At 39.8% G+C, this 26,883-nt stretch overlaps 1 protein-coding gene across 3 annotated transcripts in view; it reads right to left on the bottom strand.

Annotated features, from left to right (window-relative positions):
- Nucleotides 1-26,883, bottom strand: part of flt4 (fms related receptor tyrosine kinase 4) — a 73,939-nt gene that overhangs the window by 32,359 nt on the left and 14,697 nt on the right. For all 3 annotated transcript variants that reach the window (XM_041797617.1, XM_041797618.1, XM_041797619.1), the window contains exons 2-5: nt 12,109-12,205; nt 7,476-7,750; nt 2,095-2,234; nt 1,808-1,973 (exon numbers count right to left, since the gene is read on the bottom strand). In XM_041797617.1, the coding sequence (XP_041653551.1) occupies nt 1,808-1,973; nt 2,095-2,234; nt 7,476-7,750; nt 12,109-12,205 (678 nt within the window). The remainder of the gene's footprint in view (nt 1-1,807; nt 1,974-2,094; nt 2,235-7,475; nt 7,751-12,108; nt 12,206-26,883) is intronic.

Here is a 26,883-nt window from a genome sequence, read left to right as displayed (position 1 = left end):
TCTTTTTTCTTTCTATTCAAAACTGGCACACTGACATCCATAAAGAATTATGGTGACAATGCAGTCTTTCTTGAAAACAGATTTTTAATGCTGATGAAATAAATTACAACTACTAATTCTACTTCTACTTAATAAATGACAGAAGAAGGTTAGCATTAGGCTATACATATGACTTGTTTTATTGAGAAAAAAATTTAAACACCAACTGCTGGTCTGAGTAAGAGTGATTGTGTTAAAAGCTCAGACCTTTTCACACTGTCTACAGCATTTTATGGAGAATTTCCTTCCCCAGTCAGAGTTTCTTTTAGCAAAACGTTGCCAACTTTGAGACAACAAAACCAGCATCATTATTGATTCAGCCCTGAAAACTAACCTCTCCTGGCTAACAAGTAAGAGCTGCAGCTTTGTGATAGAGCAAAGTGATAAAAGGCAAGAGAGAGAAAGAATCGTGCTTGTTAAACATTCACTGAAAGCCAGCTGAAAGTGTGTGTTTCAAACTTGCATCCTGCAGCTTTAATAAGGCCCCACATTTATTGCTAATGACAGTACATCAGGCACTGGCCTTTACCTTAAAACCTACAAACGACTTGCATTTGATGCAGACATTTGCATTTATTTGCAATGCATAGGATTGCAGCCTGATGCCACAATTGCTTAAATTATTTTTTTCTCTCATTAATCTACACTCAGTACCCCATTATGACAAAGTGAAAACAGAATTTAAGATTTTTTGCAAATTTATTTAAAAGGAAAAACGTATATATCACACTGACATAAGTATTCAGACCCTTAGCAACAACACTTGGAATTTAGCTCTGGTGCATCCCATTTCTCTTGATCTTTGCTGAGATGTTAGTACACCTTGATTGGAGTCCACCTGTGCTAAATTATATTTATTGGACAAGATTTGGAAAAGCACATAGCTTTCTATAGAAGTCCTCACAGCTGACAACGCATATCAGAGCAAAAACCAAACCATGAGGTCAAAGAAACCGCCTGCAGAGCTGGAGAATGATTTGCTGTGAGGAAGAGATCTGGGGAAGGCTACAAAAAAATTCTGCTGCACTGATGGATTCAAAGAGCACAGAGGCCTCCAGAATTCTCAGATGGAAGAAGTTTGGCACAACCAGGACTCTTCAAGAGTTGGTCACCCGGCCAAGCTAAGCAATCAGGGGAGAAGGGCCTCAGTTAGAGAGGTGACCAAGAACCCGATGATCACTCTAACTGAGCTCCAGAGATCCTGTGTGGAGATGGGACATAGTTCTCAGTAGCCCTCCACTGATCTGGGCTTATGGCAGAGTGAATAGACTGATGCCTCTCTTCAGTGCAAAACACATGAAAGCATGCTTGGAGTTTGCAAAAAAAGCTCCCGAAGGACTACCAGACAGTGAGAAAAAAGATTCTCTGGTCTGATGAAACCAAGATTGAACTGTTTGGCCTCAATTGTAAGTATTTTATCTGGAGAAAACCAGACACCGCTCATGACCTGCCAAATATCCTGGGAGGTGCTGAGTGTAGATTAAGGAAGGAGAAATCTATTCAAACAATTTCAGCATCAGGATGCAACATTAAGAGAAAGGGGTCTGAGTACTTCTATATACTCATCAACTGGATACTTTCTTTGATTTTAAACCCCCCCCCCCATCAACAAGTCCAAACAAGGTAGAGAAGAAAACATTTTACTAAAGATAACCATAAAGAAAGCCTAACCACAAAAAATGTTCATTGATGTTCATTAATTTATTGAGTTTTTACAGTTCCTAAAGGAACCTGCAGAGCAACCACATTAACACGTACTGTCTCTTACCTGTGGTGTGGAACAGGTAGTTGGCAGATTGAAACTCCTTCCCTCCCAGTGTGGCGACACACAGAACTCCGATGAGCATGGGCACATTGTCAATGGTTTGTCTGGGAATGGACCAGCCTTGCTTGTTGTCCCATGTCATCCCACTCTTGTCCAGAGGTGTGGGATACTGCCACACACACACACAAACACAAAATATATTATTCACACTCCAGTCACCTTTCAAAGCATCATTAAACCAGTGTGATTTGAGAGGAAATCAAAATAAGAAATGTGTTGTGAGTACGAACCGCGTAAAGAGTGACATTTAGATCAGGCACTGTTACCAAACATGGCACTATGACATGTTTGGAGAAGCGTGTGATTAAAATGGTCTCCAGGTTGTTCCCGTTGGCCTTGCTGTCTCTCTTGAGGAAGGGCTGCTCGGGGTCTGTGGTCAGAGAGAAACAAAGAGCTGTTAAAGCAGTAACACTTCAAAATAGGAGAATGAATGAGAAACCAACTGCATAGTTGGCATAGCTACTTGTCAGTTATTCCCAAATAGTGGAGTAAGTACAGGTGTGCCATGTGGAAATTGTACAATCATATGTTATTACTAAAAATATACAACACCTAAAGGATGAGCAACATGTCAAAGGAGCTAGTTTGCAAGAATATGAATATGGTGCGTGTCAAGATTTTGGCTTTATCTTTGGTGTGCCTCAAAAAAAAAATTGAAAGCCACTTGGTTGTGGATGAGTACCCAACAGCGAGTTAACCTCTACAAAAATTGGTGTTGTTGCAAATTTACACAGTTCTCCTTAAAATGGATGTCTGACCAAGACAGCAGCATGAAAGTTTCGCACAAAAAAATGAACAGTAGACCAACAAGAAGCCAAAATTGCATCAGACAATACATTCAGTAGTGTTTAGCAGGAAAACAAGTGCATTCACTGGTCAGGTGATCCTTAATCTGGGTATTGGACTGCAGAATTGTTTACATAATGTAGTTTTCTAAACTTGGTTCAGGAACAAAGACCACGCCTCCGCCTAATCCCATTTCCACTGCCTCTGACTCTGCTTTCACATCCCTCCCACCCAAAAACCCTTTATTTCCAACTTCTCTCTGACTTAAATCAGGAAGCACAGGGCCTCCTTACTGAGAGTGACAAGGAAATGCCTCCCCACCAAGAGCCTCTACCTGTCTGGTTCTCGCATATTCTACGAACAGCAGTGGACACCAGCAAGTCATCTGAACCCTCCATCCAGGTCTCAAGTGCTCCATCTTCCTTTGGCACTACCATCGCCAGCTCAAGTCAGGCGATCATCTGTGTAAAATCAACCAACCCATTAACCCAAGTCTCAAGCTTCTCCGCTCAAGACAGCCCAACTCCATCTCTGAATCCATCTGCTTGGTGTCACATAAATCCATTCCTTCATCCACTTACCCCTTCATCCCTCAATCCTCTCCCTTATCCCTTCATCCCTCCATTTCTCTACCATTTCATTATCTCAGTATTGAACTAAACACGAAAGAGGCATTTAACTGCCAAGTGGTAATTCTAGTTCATTTTTATTTATTTAGTATGCAAACAAGCATTATTCTGTCTTTCTTGAAGAAGTTGAATTATCTTTAGTTTTTGAGGCTTACTGCAATTTCTCCTTTAGTTTAACTCATACATGATTAGTGTTTGATAACAGTGAATGTGTAGGAGCCACTTATTGAGATATTATTTGAAGTTTTAGGACATATCTTACAGAAACCTATCATGCTCTTTGTGTATTTAGGTTCCCTGTGGTTTACAGGGGGAAACCTGACACCAGCTGGGATAATAACAGATATTACTGGAGTTACATCATGTACAGACAGCTTTATATCTCACAGCCTGATAATAACCCTGAAACATATAGCATATGTTGAGGTTACCATGATTACATTTAATGCAACATCACCGTCTGTCTCCCTGCATTAAATACCATTAAGCACTGCTATTACCTGCCAGCTGAGAGACAGACAGCAGGGTTTAATCCTCCCTTACCACTCACTGCACTTTCATCACAAGCTGTCTGTTAGCAGAAAATATCTCTCCTGTGTTTTTTTAATTCTTCTCTACCTTGATGCGACCCTTTGTATTGACTCACGGCTTGTTCAGAGGGACTTTGGGAAACATCATTGTTCTGCTAATTTTCAGTGCAGCTCTTATCACGACAAAACCCCCTATAACCACAGCATGAGCACACGCCATTATAAAAAAAATGCTTATCTCTCAGGCTTTCCTATCAATACCAGCGACTTTTGTACTGCAGCCAAAGAGTCTGTGACTACAACCCGCTTGCTTGCTTTCTTATTTCTTTTCTCAATAAGTCCTCCATTATTTTCATACTTTTTTCCTGTAGCACACAAAGCTGACTTCACACTGCTGCAAGGCCAAACAATAGGTCCTATCAAGAGGCTTATATTTCGGCCCCATGGCGGTCTAAATACACAAAGGTAACAGGAATAATACACAACTCCGGGCACTGTAAGTTCTTCACAATAAATCACAGCAGGCATTAGCCTGCAGTAGGTGTAGTCACAGGAGAAGTCCTGCCCTGGGAGCAAGAAGCAAAGCATCATGGGTAAAAGCATGGGTACCAGAGTTCTCTACATAAGCCTACTTACTTGTGCATTCAAGTCTTCACAGACATGGTACATGCATGCATTCAGGTCATACTGTTCGAGTATGTCTTAAGGTGATGATGGCAGTGATGGGATAACGGGGCAACTCTTGCCAGTTTAACTTGATCCACATGCGTCCCCAATTATCCCGACTCATGCTTGGCCCAATCTACGGCTGTGATTTCATCTGCTTCCAATCAGTTCCCTGCTTAGATGTGTGGAAACTGTTTTGGCACCTTGTCAGAAGGAATAAACAGGCGTTTCACTTGAGTGGACTGGTCAGCAGGATTCCCCAACATGACAATCATCCATCTCTCCCACTCCCTCATGCTCCTCATATCTCCTCCATCTACTTTTCTCTCAAAGCGTATGGAGCTAGGCCAGGAGAAGAAAAAAGATGACCCTGATGGCCAAGAGCCAAGGAAGAAGTAGGTGTAAAGTGTGAAACAAAGAGATTGAAAGCAAAAGCAGATTTATTATGGAGGTCACAACTTTTTACATACAAACACGTTGTTCGTATTTTACAAGAGTAAAGTGGTTTATCAATATGGCTACATACTGTCCCAACTTGTGTTATATCAAATTGCCTGTGCCAACTATCAATATTTAGATACTAAACAGGCACTTTACACAGATTTCCCTAATAATATGACTAACCCTGTCACTGCTTCATTAGTCCTCATGATGGCACTTATGATATGAATAAGGGCAACAAGAACAGAGGTGAAATAGCAGAGGTAAAATGACATCAAAGCATGGATCATGACTAGTTGTTAAACTGAACCAAATTACAGCATATAATACAGTATTGGACAATTTCAGCCCTGTTGATAAACATTGGCCATGGATCTTTTCATGTGGAATGAACAGAAGACAGGAGTGACCTGTAATCCGCAAGCACAACGGTTTTGCTCCAACTCAAGGCGAGCGACCTTGCACACTGGAGGCGTGTCTAGAGTGCTGCACAAAGCAGTGCAGCCTTGATCAGCTTGAGTCAAGGCGGCAGAGATCAGGGGGTAATTGCAAGTTCATGCAGGAATAGTATGTCAACAGCAGATTAGATTAAGTTTTGGGGGTTGATCTGCCATTCATTTCAACATGATTTCATGATTTTATTGCTTCCGCCAAGGGTAAGAACATTTTTAAAATTAAAAATGCAGTGGCTTTTTACCTCAAAAGCCCTTGTCAATGGCACCATTGTAGCTCTGTGACCTACTGACCTCTGAATGACTTCTGGCTCGTGCTGCAGGATGAGACATCATGTTGATGATTTATGATCGTGCAATGTGCTATATTTTTAAGTCGAATGGATACTTTGCCTGTTTTCTGCTCTGTGCCGATTGATGCAGTTTGGCAGCAGGCAGCGTAGAAAGTGGACCTGCAGAGTAGGTCCAACAAAGTGGAGCGAAGTGGCGCATCAGGGATGCGCCATTGCTATACTGGAGTTCAGGCAGTGGAACTGCTCTGATTAACCAGAGAGGGAGCGATTTTTATCCACAGTACGATTCGTCTCTATTTTTATCATTTCCATAGTTTAGATGTGGTCATGTATTTTTATGATTCCCTTGCAATATATCACTGAAATCAGGATCACTTTATCTTGATTTTAGTATTATCCTTGGCATATATATTGTACATATCATACTGCATTGTGGTAAAATGGATCACAGCTGATCTGTGATCTGTTTGGATCACTGCCCAAAGTTAGGGCTCTGTGTGATCTGCAGCTATATCAGCTGTACAAACAGGATGTTAGCACAAACTTTTAAAATGTATTTTTAGCTTGTTTTTGTGGACTTTCACACAGAAATGGGCACATATTTCATTGTGTATATATATGTGTATGGTGCAGAAGTAGTTCAGTCAGTAAAGGCTTGGGTTCCCAACCAGAGGAGGGACATAGTCTGGAAATAAGTCTGATACTTGGAGAGGTGCCTTCCTGAGTACAACCAGGATGCTCCTAAGCATAGCAACTAATGCCCCATCAACTCTGGGCAGCGCCACACTCTAACATTCCTCCATTCGTGTATAGCCATTTCATCCTGTTGTGCACCCTTGTGTGTGTAGCATGTTCAACACACAGAGATTAATAAGTATATCTTATTTGAATTCTTTTTTCTTACATTCCTGCAAATGCTGCTTTGACTTTTCTCTGTTTCATCTCATCGTGTCTGGATTTATCATGTGTATAATCTCAATCTGAAACTTCACGTTAGTAACAGCACAGCCAGCTCTAGTCTGTAGTTGTAAACTTAGCCAAACAAATTCTGCAACAAAGTGCTGTGTGAGACCACAAAACCAAATATTCCCTAAACACGCCCTTCCTCAGAGAAATTTTGTCTGATTCAAACAGCAAAAACTGAAAAGTCTGAAGGTGAAATCAAGGAGGGTTGCTGCAAGTCGGGTTTATAAATGAATTAAATATCCTCTTTCTAATTAGTGAGTGAGCTACTGGCTTCTTCCCTCATCAAACGCTGGCCATAACTAATTTCCAAAACCTTCACCTAAACAGCTTCCAAGGTTTTCCTAAGGTAAAGTCAACAGCCTGCAGCTTTAAAAACACTGGGGCTGCTTTGATATTGAAGTCACATTCAAATAGCGGGTTTCTTTCAGTAGGACATCTTTGGTTATCTTGTGAACTGCCCAAGCAAAAGAGAAATGAAAGACTCATTACAGCCAAGCTAAAGAGCTGCAGACCTGGTCAGACAGGGAGCCAGGAGATGAAACACTTCAAACAGAAAAAGTTCTGACAACAAAATGGTCCTGCAAACTGCAGACTCACTACTAGATGTCATGGACTTTCTAATAGAAAAGAAAAAAGGTCAGGAATATGTTTAGTCATAACTGACAACTTAAATGTCAAATTGTGAATGCTTTTAATTTAAAAAGAAATAAGAGAAAGACTGAAACAAATCTATATGATGAATATTTCATGCTGATACAGCCAGGTGAATGAGCCATTTGAAAATTTCTAATGACGTGAGTAACTTTGCGTCACCATCTGTGTATGTGTCGGGGAAGAGTGTGACTCACCTCTGACGAAGACATAAATGCTGACAGCAGTGGTGCCGACGATGACAGCCTTGACATCCTTGTAATGGCAGCGGTAGTAGCCTGTATCTTTTGCCTGTGCTGCGTTTAGAACCAGCTTTTTGCAGTACGGCCTTGCAGGATGCCCTGGACATTCACTGACCAGGACCGCCCTCTGCCCGGGCTCACTGGTGGCTGAAATCTGAGCCTGACGGTCGGTTAGCTCTTGTCCAAGCAGGGTCTGATCAGGCCAGGTCCAGGCCAGAGTGTGCTGTCCCCTAAAATGTTTTATAGACATGTGTTATTTGAGATTAATTCAACCTGATGTATATTTCAACCTCAATTTTAAAAGCAAGTGATGACTAGAGAAAATATTTATGCAAGGACAAACCTTGAAATAGTCTACAGAAAACCACACCCATAAGCCATAAAGGTCATACAAATCACCTAAACAACCTAAAGCCAGCTTCACAGTGGAAAAATGTGCAGAATTCTGTTGAAAAACTAAATAGAGAAGCTGAACATTTTGCTGTAAAGTATACCCAACAATACTTTAAGATATTACTTAATGGTGGTCATTACTGTTCCAGTTTCTTTTTTTGGCAGCGGTACATTTTTCAATGTATTTTTTTAAATCAACAATGACACAGCAGACAATAATAGTATTTGAATGTCATTGTCCAAGGAATTTCATTTAAGTTGTATACTGTAGGGCTGATCAATATATCATTTTAAAGCCATAATAGCAAAGTACGCATGCACAATGCAATGGAAAAGAACATGCAATGTTAGTGACCTAGAGCTGCAACTTTTATCATCATAATGACTTATCTAAATCAGAATCCTGTCTGATAACGGCATCAGCGTGTGCATGCAGAGTTGGTCTGTCTCCTTCATGTATGCTAATGCTGCTGGTGTCACAGATACACCAGTATGATGGCTGAGGCAGAGCTCAGTAACACAAGGCAATAAGTGACTATATCTATGCTAACAGCAGCTCCTCATCCCAGTTGTGTTAATATACAGTCTGTTGATTGCACAGATGTGGGGATTGTTTTTGTTACAGCTCTAAGTGAATGCTGCAGTATGTCAGTTCAACAAACTGAGCTTTCATTTCAATAGGAGTTAAACTCTCATGGCTGATCATGATACAGTGAGCTACATGTTTATGAAGACATGTTGCTTCACCTGATTTCTCTCCCCTTTTTTCCTCTCCCTCCTTATGTGTGTCAGAGGGCTGACTTTGTGTGATGTTTGAAATGCAAAACCAACTTATAGACCTAAATAAGAAAAATATATAGCATAGTTGCTTGATTTAAAACGCAATTAGTTTACATAAAAGGAACAGCATTTATCTGGTCTAATGTCCTTTGTCATTAAAGATAAAATTGCAATATGTATTGCAGAGAGAAAAAAACACTGTAATGTAAAAATTTTGCAAACCGTTCAGCCTACAGGCAAGGAAAACTGATGAGATACTTCTGTTTGCTCATGTTTTGTTGTGTGTGAATGGAGCTGTAAATTCTTTTGTGCATCAACACATCTCCTAGTTTCCTGCTCTGTCAAATAAATTCAGTTATGTTCAACCCAGAGGCGCTATGAGTGGGATCGAGTGCAATCATAATGGCTGCCTGTAAACTGATATGTATAGGTGCTCTCATCACCTGCTGGTACAGACTATATGTCCACATTAGCAGACAGTGCCAAAATGCAATGATGGGAAATAGCTGCAAAAATCCTGTGTATCCTATGGGTTATTTTCTAACCCTCATGCATAACGTTTATCCATCCTGATTCTAGAAATTGTTGAAATTAAGATGAAATTGACTGAAATGAAAGTGTTTACTTTCTCTGGGGGTTCTTATTGATGCTGGCAATGTTAGGGTTTTGGAAAAATTCTGTGTCGGAAAAAGCCCAAATATACCACCGTCTTTCAAAAGGCAGTGTTTCTTTTTGTATGAAAGAAACTAAACAGTTAATGGGAAAGCAGCTTGGCAGCAGCAGTGCAAGAGAGATTTCATAAGGATAAAGACAGGTCATTATGAGTAAACTCAGGCCTCACTGTGATTCAGTATATATCTGTGTTGGCTGTGTTTAACAACAACAATAAAAAAATCATTGTCATTGTCAAAAATCATTCTTATAGGACATGAACTTTCCTGTTATAATGGACAGAAGGATGGTTTGTGTTTTACTATTTGTATGCATCCCAAACGGGCCACGCAGTCACATGACTTAAACGTATGAGTGGAGAAAAAGGCACCCGCACATGGCAGAATTCACACCCTCATACAGGCAGCGGTAGAGCTCATAATTCTTTTCCTACAACAATTGAATCATCACATGTCAGCGCTACAAGACATGTCCATCTTTACATCAGCTGTGTGGGAAGACTTCGTCTTCAAGAAGCACACCAAGCATTTAAATGAAAATCGTACAGCATCACCCAGGTGTATCAATCAATGGAGCAAAGCAAAAGACACAGGTGTCCAACATCTTATCCTCGCTGTGTCTTAAAAGTCTCTGCATGTGAAGGCAGAGAGGGTCAGAGACATTACCAAAGCCCATACATTTTTGGGACAATGAGTACATATGCAGTGGTCAAGGACCTCAGCCTCAAGTGTGTATTAAAACTGCCAGAGCCTCATTAAAAATATCCCTTCCCAGCATTCATAATCAAGTCCTTCTTTCTTTAATGTCACACATGAGCCTCGATGTAGCACTAAAAGACCTGCTGCATCCACTCACTAGCAACTACTCATAGATCATTAATATGAACCATTGCTTCTTAAGGCATCTATACCTTGGTGCGAGGAGGACCTAACTGTAATTCCAAAGTCAAAGGATTATTAATCCTCTATGTAATTCATTGGACTTTTGAAGGACTCAGTATGCTCAAAAGTCCTGAAATTCTGCAGATGTATCAGGACTTGTGAAAACTTCCATATTTTGTGGGTTACAAATATGCACATTCCAAATTGCCTCAACAGAATGTGGTCCTTTCTCAGAAATTAGGGAAAAATTCTACCAGGTCACCAGAATCCCTGTTCAAATTTGTTTCTAACTAACCTGATCAATCGCCAGATCAATTGCTTCAAATATCCATTGAATAAATATATTTCACATTCATCTGGGAAAGCACCCATAGAAAGCGTTTTGGAAGGGCAGGACACAAAAAATTCTTTTAAGGTGATTGGAGGAACATTCAGTCTGACGGGACAATCGGAGCGACAAGATAAAATAATGTTGTGCCTATGCGCGCTTCTCTTGAGGAAAAGGTTACCGCTGTCGTCGATTGTTAATGGCAGAGCTTATTGGTGAATAACACTGATGCCGAGGCCAGTCAGGAGACATGCAGCAAAAGTCTTCTCTGCCAAAACCAGCTTTTGGTGTGGCTCTTTGCCAGTTCCAAATAAACGCTACATCCAAGCCAAAAGCTACCTGACTGCAGACATCGGATACACCAGCGAACCCCACCCGTAATGATCACAAACCCATGTGGGAGTAACTGGGAGAAGAGCAAAAACATCCTTTCTGCCATGAAAAGTTTTCAGTGTGGCGCTCTGCTCTTGTTTTAATAAAGAAATGTCCAGTTCTGACAAAACCCTGTGTGGCTAAAGCTGAGCTAATGCTGAAGCAGAAAACATCTTTCTCATCATGAAAAACTTTTTTTTGGAAGATCTATTTTTGGGCTTTTTATGCCTTTTATCGACAGAGGAGGACAGTGGATAAAATCGGAAACAGGGACAAGAGAGATGGGGAGAGACATACGGGAAAGTGCCACAGGCCGGATTTGAACCTGGGCTGACTGCCAACATGGGGCGCGCCTTAAAACACTAGGCCACATGCACCCCTATAAAAAGCTTTTAGTGTTGTTTTAATTCTTTATTTCTCGCAGAAACGTGGCAAAGTTCTGGTAAAACTGATGCTATGCTAGAGCTACATCCCAGCTAATCAACGCACTGGAGGTAGCTATTGCAAACAGCTTCGAGTATAACTTAACCCCGCTAATAGCTACCACCTAGTTTTCCTCAATTGATGCAGATTGGTCCAAACACTGTTCTGTTTGGCACAAACGTTGTGGACTAGAGCTTTTTAAGATGGATTTGCCTGATGCCAGAGATTGAGTCAGAACCCTCAGGATTACAAAAAAGTCCTCTCTAACACTTCAGTGCTCGGACCCTATCTACTTGAGCGAAAAAATAAATATACAAATAAATTCAAAATTAGTCATCTACAATTTTTTCTTGCATTTTTTACTGTTCAACTAATTCCAAATGAACCATGACCCTAATAAACCAAGGTGTTAACCAAACTGTGACCTCTGTGAACCCTTTACACTTCTGCTTACTGTGAATCTGTGCACAGGAAAACACAGACTTAATTAGTCTTGTTGCTCATGTTGAATCTTTACTCTGTGCAAAGTTCTTGAGTTGTTGTGCATTCCTCAAGTGTAATGTATGGCATATTGTCAGGTTTCCTGTTACTTTGGGTGATTCATGAAATAAGAAGCCTAGATTTGGTTTTGGCAACCTGCCATTACAGATTTTGTACCTCTTAAATATCGCAGCAAATCGCAGGCAACTGCACACACATACTCCTAAACCACAGCATCACACACACGCACACACTGTACCTGCATGTAATAGTGAGCGTTTGGTGGACTGGAATCACTAGGTCGTTTTTGGTGCTGTCAAGGATGGGTGGAGTCATAGAGAAGCCAATCACCAGACCTGAGGGAGCAAAAACAGCATCTGCATTAGATTCATGTTACACAGATCTCTTGGAAACAAGTCCTTTTGACAGCGCATTTGGTCGGCTGTCGAATCTCTGCAACACATCAGGATTCTGAAATGTGACACGACAGCAGCTCAGATAGCATGTCATTCATTACATTTACAAGCTGGAAGGTAATCTGTGCATACACAACCTACTCCCTGATGCTGACAAACACCTGACACTGCTGAGCTCCCAGCTTGGCCACAAAAATTATTTTCCCTTGATTCATTACTGATGTATTTGCTCCCCTGACTTCTGTCTGGTTAATATGGCTAGTCCAGAATGTCATTACCGTCCCAGAGTCCCCTAAGGGTGCTTTTAGCACTTAGTCAGACTCTGCTCCTACAGTCTATCATGAATAAAAGTGCCACTCTGACTTATGCCCCACCTGGAAATCATTAGAGATGAAAACAGGCAGAGCAATAGCACCAAGTGAGAGGGTGACTGAAGGTTTGCATTTATGAAAGAAAACAATAATCCTCCTTCACATCAGGATGTGTTTGATAGAAAGTGACTCACGCAATCTGTGTTGGCACTTCCCAGAAAGAGCAAGATAAAAAGAATAAAGAAAAACACCTGAGAGCCTACAGGTAACACTTTCATATCTTCAATCAATATTCCGTCTTCCACAAACAAAGGGTAATACTCTGTACATACAAGAGAGCCACAAATGCATATTTCTACATCTCTTACACACACATCTTCAAGAAGTGTGTCAAACAATCTTCAACAAGAAAAGATTTTATAATACAATACTTTACAATACTGCTTCCAACCAAAGCTCAGAGCTCAGGACAGCTGCTATTCTTCCTGCTGCCCAGGGAGCACAATGAAGAGATGCTACGGTCATGAAAATATTTGATTTATCTTGTTTACTGTAAAAGCTGATACAAACAAAAGGAGGCTGACCAGAGTGGTGAAAACAAGGGGAAACTCTCAGACTGCTTCAACCTTGAGTGGTCAGTTAATGCAGGCTTTCTGTGAAAACTTTAACACAGCAAGATAAAAAATAAAGAAATAAATAAATAAAACAACACTTCCCAGACTATAATGAAGTGCTCTACAAACAAAGCTTATTATTCTGCTTGAAAAAGCAAGTTTCCACTCAATTTACACCATTCTACTGTGGCATTTTAAGTTATAACTACTGTGAATGAGGACAAAATTCATGAAAAAGAAGCACAAAGAATAAAACAAACAAGATATGAGTCCAAGTTTCCATGAAACATTTTAGGTCTGTCAAATTAACCTTCTTTTGCTATATCCTCATAAATCAGATAAGACAAAAACACTATAATGATGCATAAATATATAGCTTCCTTTAAAAAATGCTTTAAATTTACATCTCTCTATATACAGTATAGATAGATATAAATACAGTAACTGACATCTTGCTGTATACTAGGAGAATTAACATAACATTTTAATCAAATATTTTGAAACATATCCACCTTATTCCTAGTCCCCATGATTCTTTGCATAAAATATGGGTGCAACTCCCAGTCCCTTTTATCTAAATGGGATTTTGCATTGAAACAAGATGTGAAATGTGATTATTAGAGCAATTTGGACATTAAAATATGTAATGCTCGTCTGCTTCACCTTAAACGGGACAATAGTATTATTTCTCTGCCCTCTACTAAGGAATACAAAGTGACGACATTACCTAGGATAACCTAGACAAGCATATTTGGCTAACTTTATTAGCTTTGTATCAGTATAGAAAAGACAATCATGTTTTGTTAAATGAGTTTGGACACGACCTTCAGATAACATTTCTAGTCTGTGGGGTTGCTGAAATTCTTATTCCACCAACTAATCCCTCAATAAATGTGGGAATTATATTGATAAAATTATCCATGACTCAAGTTGTCAGCTCTTCAGTTTGGTAGATCAAGTTTGGTCAAGTTTTGAATTAATGATGAATTAATATTGCCAGAATTACATCCCAAATGCATTTAAACAGTGAACAGCATGTTTAAAACGTTGTTGTTAAAGACATATATTTAACTTTGTCATGTAATTAGTACCATGAACGAAGCAACAAGTACTGAGCATTACATTAATTATAATTTAAACATTCATTTAACTTTATTGATTTAACAAAAATGAAGCAGTGTTTATTGCAGCAAACATTTATTTCAGAACAACCACTGTTGACACTAAATCACTTTAGTAAGCCCTTGGAAGAATCATGTTTTGCTATTATTGTTACTGTACAGTAAGTTCCACCCACATTCATAGCTACAGTAGACCCCCCAAGGAATAAAGTGGTTTTCACCTTATTTATTTATTTATAGCTTACAATACAAACAGTGTGAACATGTGATTACAAAAATATATTTACAAATTCGTGGTGAATTCCTATCGAAGCAACTGTCTTTTGTAGTTAGCATCTATTATTAGCTGCTGTACTAGCATACATGTATTTAATGTACTTCTGCTTTGGCACCGGAAGTTTCGCCCACATTCAGATTTATAGCGGCAGCCCCATGAATAAGGTGGATACAGCAATAAAGTAGCTGATATGTTGTTAAGAACTTGGCTTCTGTTTTTATGGGTTTTTTTTCACCCAATTTGCATTGGTGTTAACATGTCTCGGTAAGAACAAGTACAAAGAAAAACATTTTAACAGACTTGCGTGACATTATTTGACTTAAGTTGGCAGAAGCTGGGATTCAAATGTAAATTTAGAACAAAAATGGACTTAAAGCTGTAATAAGAGATTTATTTTTAGTGTCATATGCCCACCAAAACAACACAACCTGTCAGGGTCTTGTTATTGAAGCCATCTAACAGAATAACACACTTCTGCAACGCCTCATTGCACTGCACACTCACTTGAGGAAAACCAGCAAGGAACGACGCTCCAGCCAATGAGGAGGCTAGTACTCGCGGCCAATCAAGGCTCAGGTCAGAGGAAGAATTTCCATTGGGGTAGTAGGTGCGCTTCCGCCTCTCAGCTCAGTGAAAAGTTGATACAATTGCGGAGTTACTGGTGGTGTTCAGTCCTGTGTAGAATTTGTTCATGCTGAGACAAAGTGTTTTCTTGTCTGTGATTTGGCCGTTGATTTCAATGGAAAAGTGGAGCAAAATCACTCCACGAGAGCTTTGCCACCGTCAATATTCGATTCAGCGGACATGCACATTAGCAAGAAGGTATGTGAGAAGAGGGGCAGAGCTACTGGACTGTGGGCAATGTAGTCACCTCATAGAGATATTATAGAAATATAGACCTAAAACAAGAAGGTATGCATTAACTGTTTTATATAGTTATTCTGAACTGAGCAGTCTTCACAGGAAATTTGAGTTAGAAATAAAATTGTTTTTATTGTTATATTAGTGTGCAGACATTGAGTGGTTGACTCCCCCAGTCAGTGGCATGACATGGAGGCCCTCCACATCCTTTGCTTCCCCCTTTTTAAAACTTTAAATACCAAAGAAAGAGCCTATTGTTCTTCTTTTTTTTTACCAGTCTTCACATGGCAGTGACTTAAGTAGAGGTGGAAAGTAATTAGTTATAATTACTTAAGTTATTGTAATTTAAGTAGTTTTTTCATGTACTTGTGTATAACATTACCAGGTTTACTTCATATTTCGCACTTGTAAGTAGTATGTTAAGCCCTTAAAATTCCTAACAGCTTGTGTTGCAGAATATCAGCTAGTGCAGGAGAAAGGGTTAAGTTAATTATGTCTTCATGGCCCTTATTAGTCCGAGGCTTCAGGTGATTATCTTTGCCTTATAAAGTCTGCCTCTGCCCCCAGTTTTAGCCTACTTGAGGGAAATTTCAAATGGGCTTTATCCTTTATTTTGTCAGGAAGCATTTGTTTCTATCTTTGTTTGGATAATAACATTGGCATGCCAATTTAAAATAACCCTTTCATCAACATGAACCAGTACAGCTAACAAGGCCATGCTGAAAGAGAACAAACATGTTGTGGCTGAGGTGGGAAGTGGTGTCAGATCATGAATCATTCCCAGCTGGATGCCCAGCAGGTCATTCCTTCCCTCCTCTTCCACAGATATTTCCCTAACATATTGTCTGAGCTCAGATGTGAACCTGCCACCAACTCCAGTCCCATCAGCTCCCATCTCACAACACAACACAGCTTTGCCCACTCTTCCCCCACACCTAAAGTGTTGTAAAGCCAAACACTGGGTTGTGTAAGAGAAACATGCCCTACAGAGGTTCGCTTCAAAGAAAGGAGCTGCAGACACGAATATAATGTGAAAGGAAATTCCAGTCGGAGCAGCTCGTCTTCTCTATTTTAGGCTCAGCAAATTTCCTTAACATCCGCTAAGGAGAGCAAGAAAGATCATTTTTAATCTTAAGGGATTACACAAATCAGCCCTGGATTTCCCACACATCTCTATTGTGATTTCAGTCGCTCTTATGCCCACCATGAGCAGATCTAGATGTTTCCCCCTGGCTACAGATAAATGTTTGTACCTTAAAGTACTTCAAATGACTGAAACCCCTGTAAATTTCAAAGAAAGACTCTCTTTAGAGAATAATCACTTTATTCTACTGATCCACCCAACTGTACCAAGTGTTTTATCTTCTTTCAGCCTGTTTCTGGCTTGCAACTTTACTGCTTTCATTCACTCTCACAGCCATCGTCAGCAGTCTAGTGATTTAGAGCCAAAGCCATTTTCAGATAAAAGCTCTGTTAAAGTGACTGTACACAGACTGCACAGCACCAAGCAGAAGACAAAGTTGGCAATTAGCTGGCAAACATGGTGTAGAATCAAGCAGCTAAAGAAGTACATATTTACTTCTGACACTTTACCAAATAAATAAATGTTACCTTTAAATAAAACACAAAGTTTAGTTAAAACATTTAAAAGAGAATTTCATGACAGCAGGTAAAATCAGATGAGATCCAAAAGTGGCAAATGGTATGTCACTAAGAGAGTAGAGCCATGTGGCTGTGGGCACTGACATATGCAATAAACTTTGTGGCATGTCACTGTCAATCACATACCATTAGAGGCCAGCACGAGATATCAGCCATCACACTAGTACCACATACCTTTCCACCCTCCACATGGCCATTTACATGTTGTATAAGGTCCTTGTTATGCAAAATTATAGGTTGATCCAGTATCTCTGTCTATTACTTACTGTTATTAAAAGACCAACAACATTCCAGTCAGATTGCTATCTGGAACACTAACACTGGCCTAGTTTGGCATAATAAGAACCCTTGAGGAAAGCCAATCTGAGATCACACTTTCTGCAGTCCCAACTGGATAAAAATTTAGGGGTAAAAAAACACCTCGTGGGGTGTGATCTATGGGCAAACTGATGCCCCAATGATTTTTTTTCTAGCTCTTCTGACTTTGTTTTTTTCTAACACTTTTAAAGAGTCATTTTTAAAGCTTTGAATGCAATAATTACAACTACTTCTGCAGCACTTGATTATATTAGAAACTCACATGCACAGATTTGGAAGGCAACGACAGAAAAATGTCATCCATCAGAATTATGTGAAGCGATACCTATCATAAACATATGTATAAGAACATGACATGTAAGTGCAGGACAGAAAAAACTTAACATTTATGCAGGTGCATCTCAAAAAAATTTGAATATTATGAAAACGTTAAACTTCCACATTTATTTCAAACAAAGTGAAATATGTCAAGACTTTTTTTGTTTTTATGTTGATAGTTATGGCTTACAGCTCACAAAAATCCCCGATCTTAAAATATTAGAACATCACAAAACACCAGTTCAAAAAAGAATTAGAATACAGAAATATTGACCTTCAGGAAAATTATGCTTATTTATACACTTAGTAATTGGTTCGAGCTCATTTTGCAAAAATTACAGCATTTACGCAATGTGGCATAGAGCCAAACAATCCCTGGCACTGCTGGGGTGCTTTGATAGCAGCCTTCAGCTCGTCTGTGTTGTTGAGTCTGCTGTCTCTCATCTTCCTCTTCACATTTCCCCAGAGATTTTCTATGGGGTTCGGATCAGGCCAGTCAAGCACATTAATACCAGGGTCAGCAAAACCAGTTTAGTTTTGGCTTCACTGTGGGCACATGTCCTGCTGGAAAAGGAAATCAACAGCAGCAGATGACACGCAAGGTTAATTCTGGCAGCTATTTTTAATTTTAGTCTAGTTTTTGTCATGGAAAAGAAGGCTGTTGACGAATAGTTTTTGTCATAGTTTTAGTCAACAAAATCAACACTGATGACATGGCACCATACTGAACATAAAATGTTTGAAGAATATCCTTCAAATTGTTTTGAGATATCATGTTCACAACAAAGAATGGACAGACAACCCAAAAACATGCCTCTGGCCTTGGCTGTCACTGGCGTGGAGGCATAAAAACAACAGGATTGGGTTGATAGTGCTGTTTCGGGGAGACTTCCAGAATGAATTTCGATGATGGATGCTTCCCTCACTATCAGTTTTGATATCGCATGCTGACAGACAGGATGCAAATTGTAAATCTTTTGCAAATGTCATGACTGACTGGTGCTCCCTGAGAGACAAGACATCAAGATGCTGGAGGTGTATTTTGAAAGAAAGCCTGAAAAAGGTGAATATACTGAACAGAGGAGAATTCAGCTGCAATAAAGACTGTTGTGTCTATCATTGTGCAGCAGGAGTGTCAGACCAGTTAAGTGGACAAAAGGAGTCATGAAGAGAGTCAAGAAAACATTTTACAGATCATTCGAACTGACACTAAAATGCTGCTGTCCTGTCAGCACTTCTAATAAGCTTCATGTCCATTTCTTTAAGCCTTCTAAAGACATGGGATCTCTTTCCTCTAAGTGGACCTCTTAAAACTGCTGAGGGAGGTGCTGCAGAGTCATAAGTTAATGTGCACTGGTTTAAACATGGCTGCAGGCCAAACTGCCTCCTCTGCTGTTTGGACACTTCAGATTGATGAGGGATAAGGGAGGGGGCATCTGTATTCGTTTCATACTATAGATGACTTTCTCCCATGATGCTCCAGGAGCAGCTAGTTCACAATGATGGAAATGTTTAGTGCCATATGTCAATATGGTCCATATGGACGTGTTAAATAATGTATACACCATATTTCTAAACTGTGAGACACCAGATACAAAGACGTCTTAGCCTGCCAGCTATGTGAAATGTTAAGAATATGTAATTCCATTAGTTATTGTTTGCATTGTGTCATATATAATTAAAAGCACACATGAACAGCTATGTGGAGCGGACGCCAAAGAAAACCAAACACATCAATTCAAACAAGTTCACAGCTGATAGCATATCTTGTCATGATAATAAACACATTTTCTCGCTGTGACCTTTCATGCTGCGTTTCATGACAGACTGTTATGACTGTTATCACTCAGTTACCTCATTTGTCTTTATTAAGCATTAACAGTGACATGAAAAAGGTTGCCAATGTCTACACATTTAACAAGAACAGCTGCTTCACAGCGGATTCAACATAGACAGTGTTTTAAACCATAGACTGTATATAGAGATAGACTGAGCTGCATCTGCCCGGAAGTGAAGCCAAGTATTTAGAGCTCCCCCTGCTGACTGGCTGCAGTACAAAAAAGCACTCCAAATGCATTTTTACCAAACCTGCATTATGCCTCAGTTCTTATCGTGTTAATATACAGTGCTGTGAAAAACTGCTTGCCCTTTCTTGATTTCTTGTATCAGATTAAACTATTTTTATATTAGACAAAGATGATCAGAGTGAATTCAAAATGCAGTTTTTAAATGATTATTCATTTATTAAGGGAAAAAAAGCCATCTAAACCTACCTGGCCCTGTGTGGAAAAGTGATTTTCCCTCCTTGTTAAATCATGAATTAACTGATTAACCTCATTTTTTGGAAAGAGTTCAGTTTCCCTAGCCACACCCAGACCTGATTCCTAACAGATCTGTTGAATAAAACCGTGGTTTTCAACCTTATTTTTCTTCCAAGGCACATCTAAGAACAAGCCAAAATCTCAGGTCACACCATATCCATATCATACAAAACAGCCACTTTAAATATGTCACAGTATCTTCAGTTGTATAGTTCTAGTAATATGAAAGGATGTACAAGTTCCCATGGCACACCAATACTTGCTTCAAGCCACACCAGTGTCCCTTGCCACAATAAAGAAATCTCTCAAATAGAACCTGTCTGACAAAGTGAAGTAAGCACAAATTAGAAACAAAGTCAATTACATCTATAAGTCTGAAAAGGGTTTCAAAGCCATGTCTAAGGCTTTTAGACCCCAGCAAACAATGTTGACAGCCATTATCCACAAATGGAGAAAACTTGTAACAGTGGTGAACCTTACCAGGAGTGGCTGGCCAACCAGACTTACTCCAAGAAAGCATCGACGACTCATCCAGGAGGTCTAAGAGAACCCAGAACAACATCTACAGACCTGCAGGCCTCACTTGACTCAGTTAAGGTCAGTGTTCATGATTCAACACTAAGATAGAGACTGGGCAAAAAAAAAAAAAATAATATAAAAAGGCATCCATGAGACAGTTCTGAGACCAAAATCACTGCTGACCAAAAAGAACACAAAAGCTTGTTTCACATTTGTCAAAAAAAATGTCCTGATGATCCCCAAGACTTTGGGGAAACATTCTGTGGACTGGCATAAAGTTAAGACAGCATTTCATAAAAAGAACATCATAACAAAAGTCAAACATGGAGGTGGTAGTGTGGTAGTCTGAGGATACTTTGCTGCTTCAGGACCTGAATGAAAGTTATCCGAAACACACCAGCAAGTCCACCTCTGAATGACTTAAAAAACAAAATGAAGGTTTTGGAGTGGAGTTGCTTGGAGTGTTCTTTTGTCTCCATGATGTAATGGTAGCCAGGAATACTGCTTAACCAACTTATTAAAAGGGAAAAACATACTGCTGCCCCTACTGCTAAGGATACAATTATGAAACATCTAACAGAACAGTGTCAGTGTAATGTTAGATTGAAAAAATGTTTTAGTTAAATATTTATTTAATTATTTTTTGTAACATTTTTGCTCAACATAAAATACAACTGTTGGTTTTTATCATACTCATTGCACAAACTCAAAGCTGCTTCATTTCTGATTAAAATATCTCATTAAGCTTAATAAAAGCCACATTTTCATTATAAGTCTATGTTAGTGTCATATTTAAAGTTATTGAAAGCAAATAATATGTTGAGAAAAGATTGTAATGATCAAGAATAGGTGCATATGCAGCATGAAATTTTTACTTGTCAAAATTCTTAAACCTGGGTGAAGATATCAATTAAGAAAAAAAAATATTCAGCTACAACTTTCATGCTGCACTGGCAGCTATTTTTCTTCTCCTGAACAGCCAATCCTTATTTTTTGCTGTCTATATCTTGATTTAAGCTGTTTTTTCAGACTTACCAGGTGACTAATACACTTGGTTTGATTTGAGTTTTTGCACCAAGATATAAAAATGAATCCATCAGTTAATAAACAGTTTAAACATGTGACACATCACTGGAAAAATCTTACCACAATTTCATCCTAATTGCACGAAAATGCAGGTCTAAATGCATTTTTATTTAAAGGCAATATAATGAGACTTGGGTTATGCACAAATTAATGCACAGTTAATGATTACTGATTACATACTGTATCACAAGCAGATTCAAACAGGCTGACTGTTATTTTTTCTAGACGTTAATGGATGCAAATGGCTGCCTGGAAGGTCAGAAAACACATTATAAAATGAAAATACAGAAGAATAATGTTCCCAATTATCATCAGTATGCAACATGCTTTTAAATGAGATAAAACATGCAAAATCATTGACATGCCACATTATTCAAACCATTGTTGCAGATATTTTTCTGTAGATCACATCTGACATGACAACATTTATCTTTCTAGAATGACTACTTGGCCTGAAAATCTAAACTAGATGCTGATTGGCCGGTTGACAAGCACCTTACAAAACATAAGGCGGAGAGCCAGAAAAATATTTGAGCATGGTCTCCCTCTTTTCCCATGCATTCCAGCTGCTGGTGCAGAGATAAGAGGCAGCTTTGGGTGATTAACTTCTACCAATAAAAAGCTACATCACACTTTAACCTACAAAGATAAAACACATTATTTCCAGAGCTGATTTGCTTCCTTTGTTATCGTAGGATTACACAGGACATAAACACATACGTTTAGATGTGTAAAATCCTTCAGACACATAAACACAGCATTAAATCTTTGACAGTGATGCACAACTCAATTTTTAAAGGAGTCAAGGGTTTGAAATAACTCCGCTGAATTTATAAGTGTTGCTATTCAGCTTGTTCCATTACATTACATTATTCTGACACCCTAAACTCTGGAGACTGTCAAAACTAATTCAACACTTTCTGAAGACTTTAAATGAAATATTCTTTATGCCTTGAATAAATACCTCACTGAAGTGTCCTTCTACACTTGACATTGCTCCCAACCAGAGCAACAAAACACGTGACGTAGCCGTGACTGAGGTGTGCGTGCACAGCTACAGAGGAATAACGCGAACCATGGCGACTATAGACATGTCAGTACACAACTTTTGTCGTTTTTGAAAAGAAAACAACTCACTGCTGTTCTTTGCTCTTCTTTTCAACAAAGAAATGTCATCAAGTTCTGATAAAACTGGCACTTTAGCAGCATCCACTCTAATCTCTTCTGCCATAATTGCACCGGCCCTTTGTTGCTGCTTGTTTATGTCACGACTCCACCACGCCTGAAAGTACTGCCCCTTGTCGCTGATTGGTCCTGTCACTTTCTAACCAGGCCCAAAAGGTTCAGACGGGAGCTTTGCAAGATGGATTTGCCAGTGAGAAACAAGGAAACGGGCATATCCATCTGTTAGTTTCATGTTGGTGTGACAGCATTTATACAGAGGTGGCTACATTGGACACATGCATGGTCTTTCTGCCTGTCTGTGCAGCATGCCGGCTGTGATGGAAAGGGAAGATGAATGTGAGAGCCACAAGTCAGACTTTTTTCAAGGGCAATTGTGTCCGTTCACTCAGAGTGTGCATTAGACCACACTTTGATGTGTCAGCAACACATGCCTGTTTGACAGGAAGGGAAGATGTGCGATTGGATAGTTGTAAAACGAAATGTTCAAACAGCATGCCAGAGGAACATCAGAAGCATCTTTCTTATTTAGTTTTGAGGCAGCAGCATCCCAAGATGTAAGGACAGCAACATCCAAGAGTTTTGCAAAATGTAGTTTCAAAAAATATGTATCAGAAGAAGATGAAGAAATGTGAACCTGATTCATTTTATGGATTTGCAACCTTCTACAAAGTGCTGATACAAATTAAAGCTGATTTCAAAGCTTCTTGGCATTTAAAGTTCAAAACATGTCAAGGTGGACAAGTGTTATACCTATAGCAAATAATTAATGTTTCCTTCTAGTCAGGGAAAAACATCAATCATGGTTGATATAATTTTTTTATGACCAAAAAAACAACATAAAAAATAAGTGACTGTATAAATATTCACCCCCTTCAAGTCAGTATTTAATAGATGCACCTTTGGCTGCAATCACAGCACTGAGTCTGCAGATAGGTCTCAATTAGACATGAATATCTGGACAATGCAATTCTTCTTTGCAAAACTTCTCAAGCTCTGTCAGGTTGTAGGGGGGTCAGGTGTGAATAGGCCTGTTCAAGTCCAGCCACAAATTCTCTGCTGGATAGAGGTCTGGGTTTTGACTCAGCCACACCAGAACATTGGCTTTGTTGTCTTAAAACCATTTCTGTGAAGCTTTCCCTGTAAGCTCCAAAGTCATTGTCTTGTGAAAAGGGTTAGGGAGTTGTTCTCTTCCTGGCTGAAGATCATATCATACCAGGATTTTCCTATATTTTGCCACATTTACAAGCCTTCCAGAGCAAGCTGCTGAGAAGCATCTCCACAGCATGATGCTGCCACCACATTACTTCACAGTGGGGATGGCGTGTTTATGGCGATGTGCAGTGTTTGGTGTTCGCCATGGACAAAAAGCCTCGTCTTGGTCTCATCAGATTAAAGAATTTTTTTTCCACTTGATCATGGAGTCTCCTACATGCCTTTTGGTGAACTCAATGCAGACGATTCTTTCTGAAAACACATTAAGCGTAGTATAAAGCAGGCAAAGTTGCTGTTAAAATCTCCTCTTTTCCTATTTCCAGAACTAAACTAGAGAACAACTAGTGTTGTTCTCTATAAACTAGAGAACAACACACAAGAGAACAAAGATTTCAATAAAGAATCTCTGCAGAGTTATAGAGGTAATTTTCTATCATACTGCATGTTTTGTTTTGTGAGGAGCTCCAGAAAAACTACTATAAAAAGAAGAGCAGTGCTATATGGGCCACAGTAGCTCTTTAACCCATTTACAGTAAATGCTTAAACAAAAGAAGGATTCCTTATATCCTCTGCAGAGCGCTCTCTCTCTCTCTCTCTCTCTCTCTCTCTCTCTCTGGTGGTTAAGTGACAGTCAGGGACTACTGTAGCCGGACTTCACATCTTACAGAGCACACCTGCTGACTTAAGATAAATCACAAACAGAGAGGAGTAGAAGCCCCGCTGTCATACAGCTCTATAAGCCCGTTTAAATGTAAAGCTTCTCTGACAGGCAGACGGATAAAGGGCAAGTAGGCAGGAGTGGAGAGCATCAAAGGTATTGGTATGAAGACGAGAGCTACGACATGGGGCACATTAAAGCTGTGTGACAGGTAGTGCTGTGTTTTTTCATTGCGAGCAAATTTCCTGTTTTCTTTATCATGTTCGCTCTTCTCCCATTTCCCTTTTTCATGGACGGTGAGGGAGATGTTGCTGTTAGTGCTTCCCTTGCTCCTCTGTAGTTTTGTCACATGACAGGAACAGGAAAAGAGGGAAAAAATAAGGCTTTTCTAAGAGTTTGGAAAAAGATACTCGGCATGGGGTTCTTAAATAAACAACGCCAATCACAATTGTAGAAATTGAAAAGTAAAGTATTTGTACTGCACCTTTGTGGGTGTGTAGGCATCTGTGGAGATTCCAAGATACCCAAGTAGACTTTATCTGGACTGAATGACTCTTTTATAACAGGATCTGATGGTAAATGGCAATTCTCAGTGACAATGCAGCTTTAGGTTTTTAATGACACAGTATCTGGCACAAGGCCAAGGCTAAGGCAGTCTGAAATAGCCATGTATGTCCGCTGACGGACAGGAGGCCACGCAGGCCACAGAGCAGACCTGCTCTCTGAACGTGGAAACACTCTGCCTCAGGCTACAGCACACTCTCTCTCCCTCTCACTCTCTAAAAGAAATAAAGTCCACTTCCTGTGTCATCTGGACACAAGGCCGAGGCCAGGCGACTGCCTGACTGGCTTTGATTTCATTGTTACTCCGGTGGAGGATGACATCCACAGTGTCCCTGTCCTCTCCTGCTTATGCGGGAGGGGGACTGCGGCCTTTCCAACATCCTGCCAGAGGAGGGGTGAGAAAATTAAGGATGCTGTGACAGGCCATCTGGGCAAACTTCCTGTTAAAACCTCTGTCCCTGACTAAATCTTCCTGTACCTGCCTCACAGGCACACCGGACAACTAAAGCTCTTCCTCTGCAGAGAGTCATTTCTTTTACTGGTCATCGTTTTTATCACTGAGAAATGGCTTCCCCTGCAGCAGATTCTGGTAAATGCTTTCAGCCAATTCCAGCCAACAAATTTGGTTGGGAAACATCTAAAACATTTCAGAGATTACAAGCAAAGATGAGCAGAGTTCACTCCTGCTGTGATGGCATGCACACTCCTAAGACTCATGCTGGGTCCGATCTGAGGCCAAACTTTAAGGAGCCCCATTAACGCGCCTGTTACCTAATTCATGGAGATTCAGGCAATAAACAAGTCCCTGCCAGGAGCTCAGATGACCCAGTGTGCTAAATCAAAGCTGCAGCTGAAATTGGTGTAGTAAACAAGAGCAGAGAAGGGAGTGCTGGGTCAACAATTACGGTGTTCAGTGCCTAAAGGGAGGGAAGCTGGCAATTTCCTCCGGCTCTGCCAATGGACTCATTCCCATGAACCTCAAGCAACCTCCAAAGGCCAGCCTTGAGGTCTGAGTGACCAACAAAGAGCTGCATGGATTTCCAAGTCACAACACCTCACATTAACAGCTGTATAATCAAGTAGCAATTTTAGTGTAATAGCAATGGTTTGTAACAGATTAATGCTCTAAATGATGCTTGTTCCTAAGCAACATGAGGACTGCAGAGTTGTATCCCTGTAAGAGCCACCAAGATCCAGGATCCAGTTTCTGCATCCAGAAAACATGTAAAGTGTTCAGCTTTTCCTCCAGCCAAACAATTACTATGCTCCGTGTGCCCATTAAAGGTGCAAATCTCATGTAATAATTTTCACGTTAGCAAGTCATTTGTGATGCTGAGCTAAGCCTCAAGATCTGTGAATTTTACTGCCATTATCATCATCATCATTATAAAAATGTAGAGTTCGTACACAGCATGGGAAGAGTATTTTTTTCCATTTTGTACTTCATGGAGCTCAGTTTTTACTGCAAAAACTCAAAAATCTGGTGAACAGTGGAAGTTGCCTGTAGCATGATACTACAACACTACATGGCTTGAAAAGGTTCAGTAGGGTAGGATGTATAGCTAAGACGATGCTATTCATGAAAACAAAC

This window comes from Cheilinus undulatus, linkage group 10 (genome assembly GCF_018320785.1).
Source record: "Cheilinus undulatus linkage group 10, ASM1832078v1, whole genome shotgun sequence".
Lineage (NCBI taxonomy): Eukaryota > Metazoa > Chordata > Actinopteri > Labriformes > Labridae > Cheilinus > Cheilinus undulatus.
Note: the sequence above shows the minus strand (reverse complement) of the source record. Positions and strands in the feature narration are given on the sequence as shown.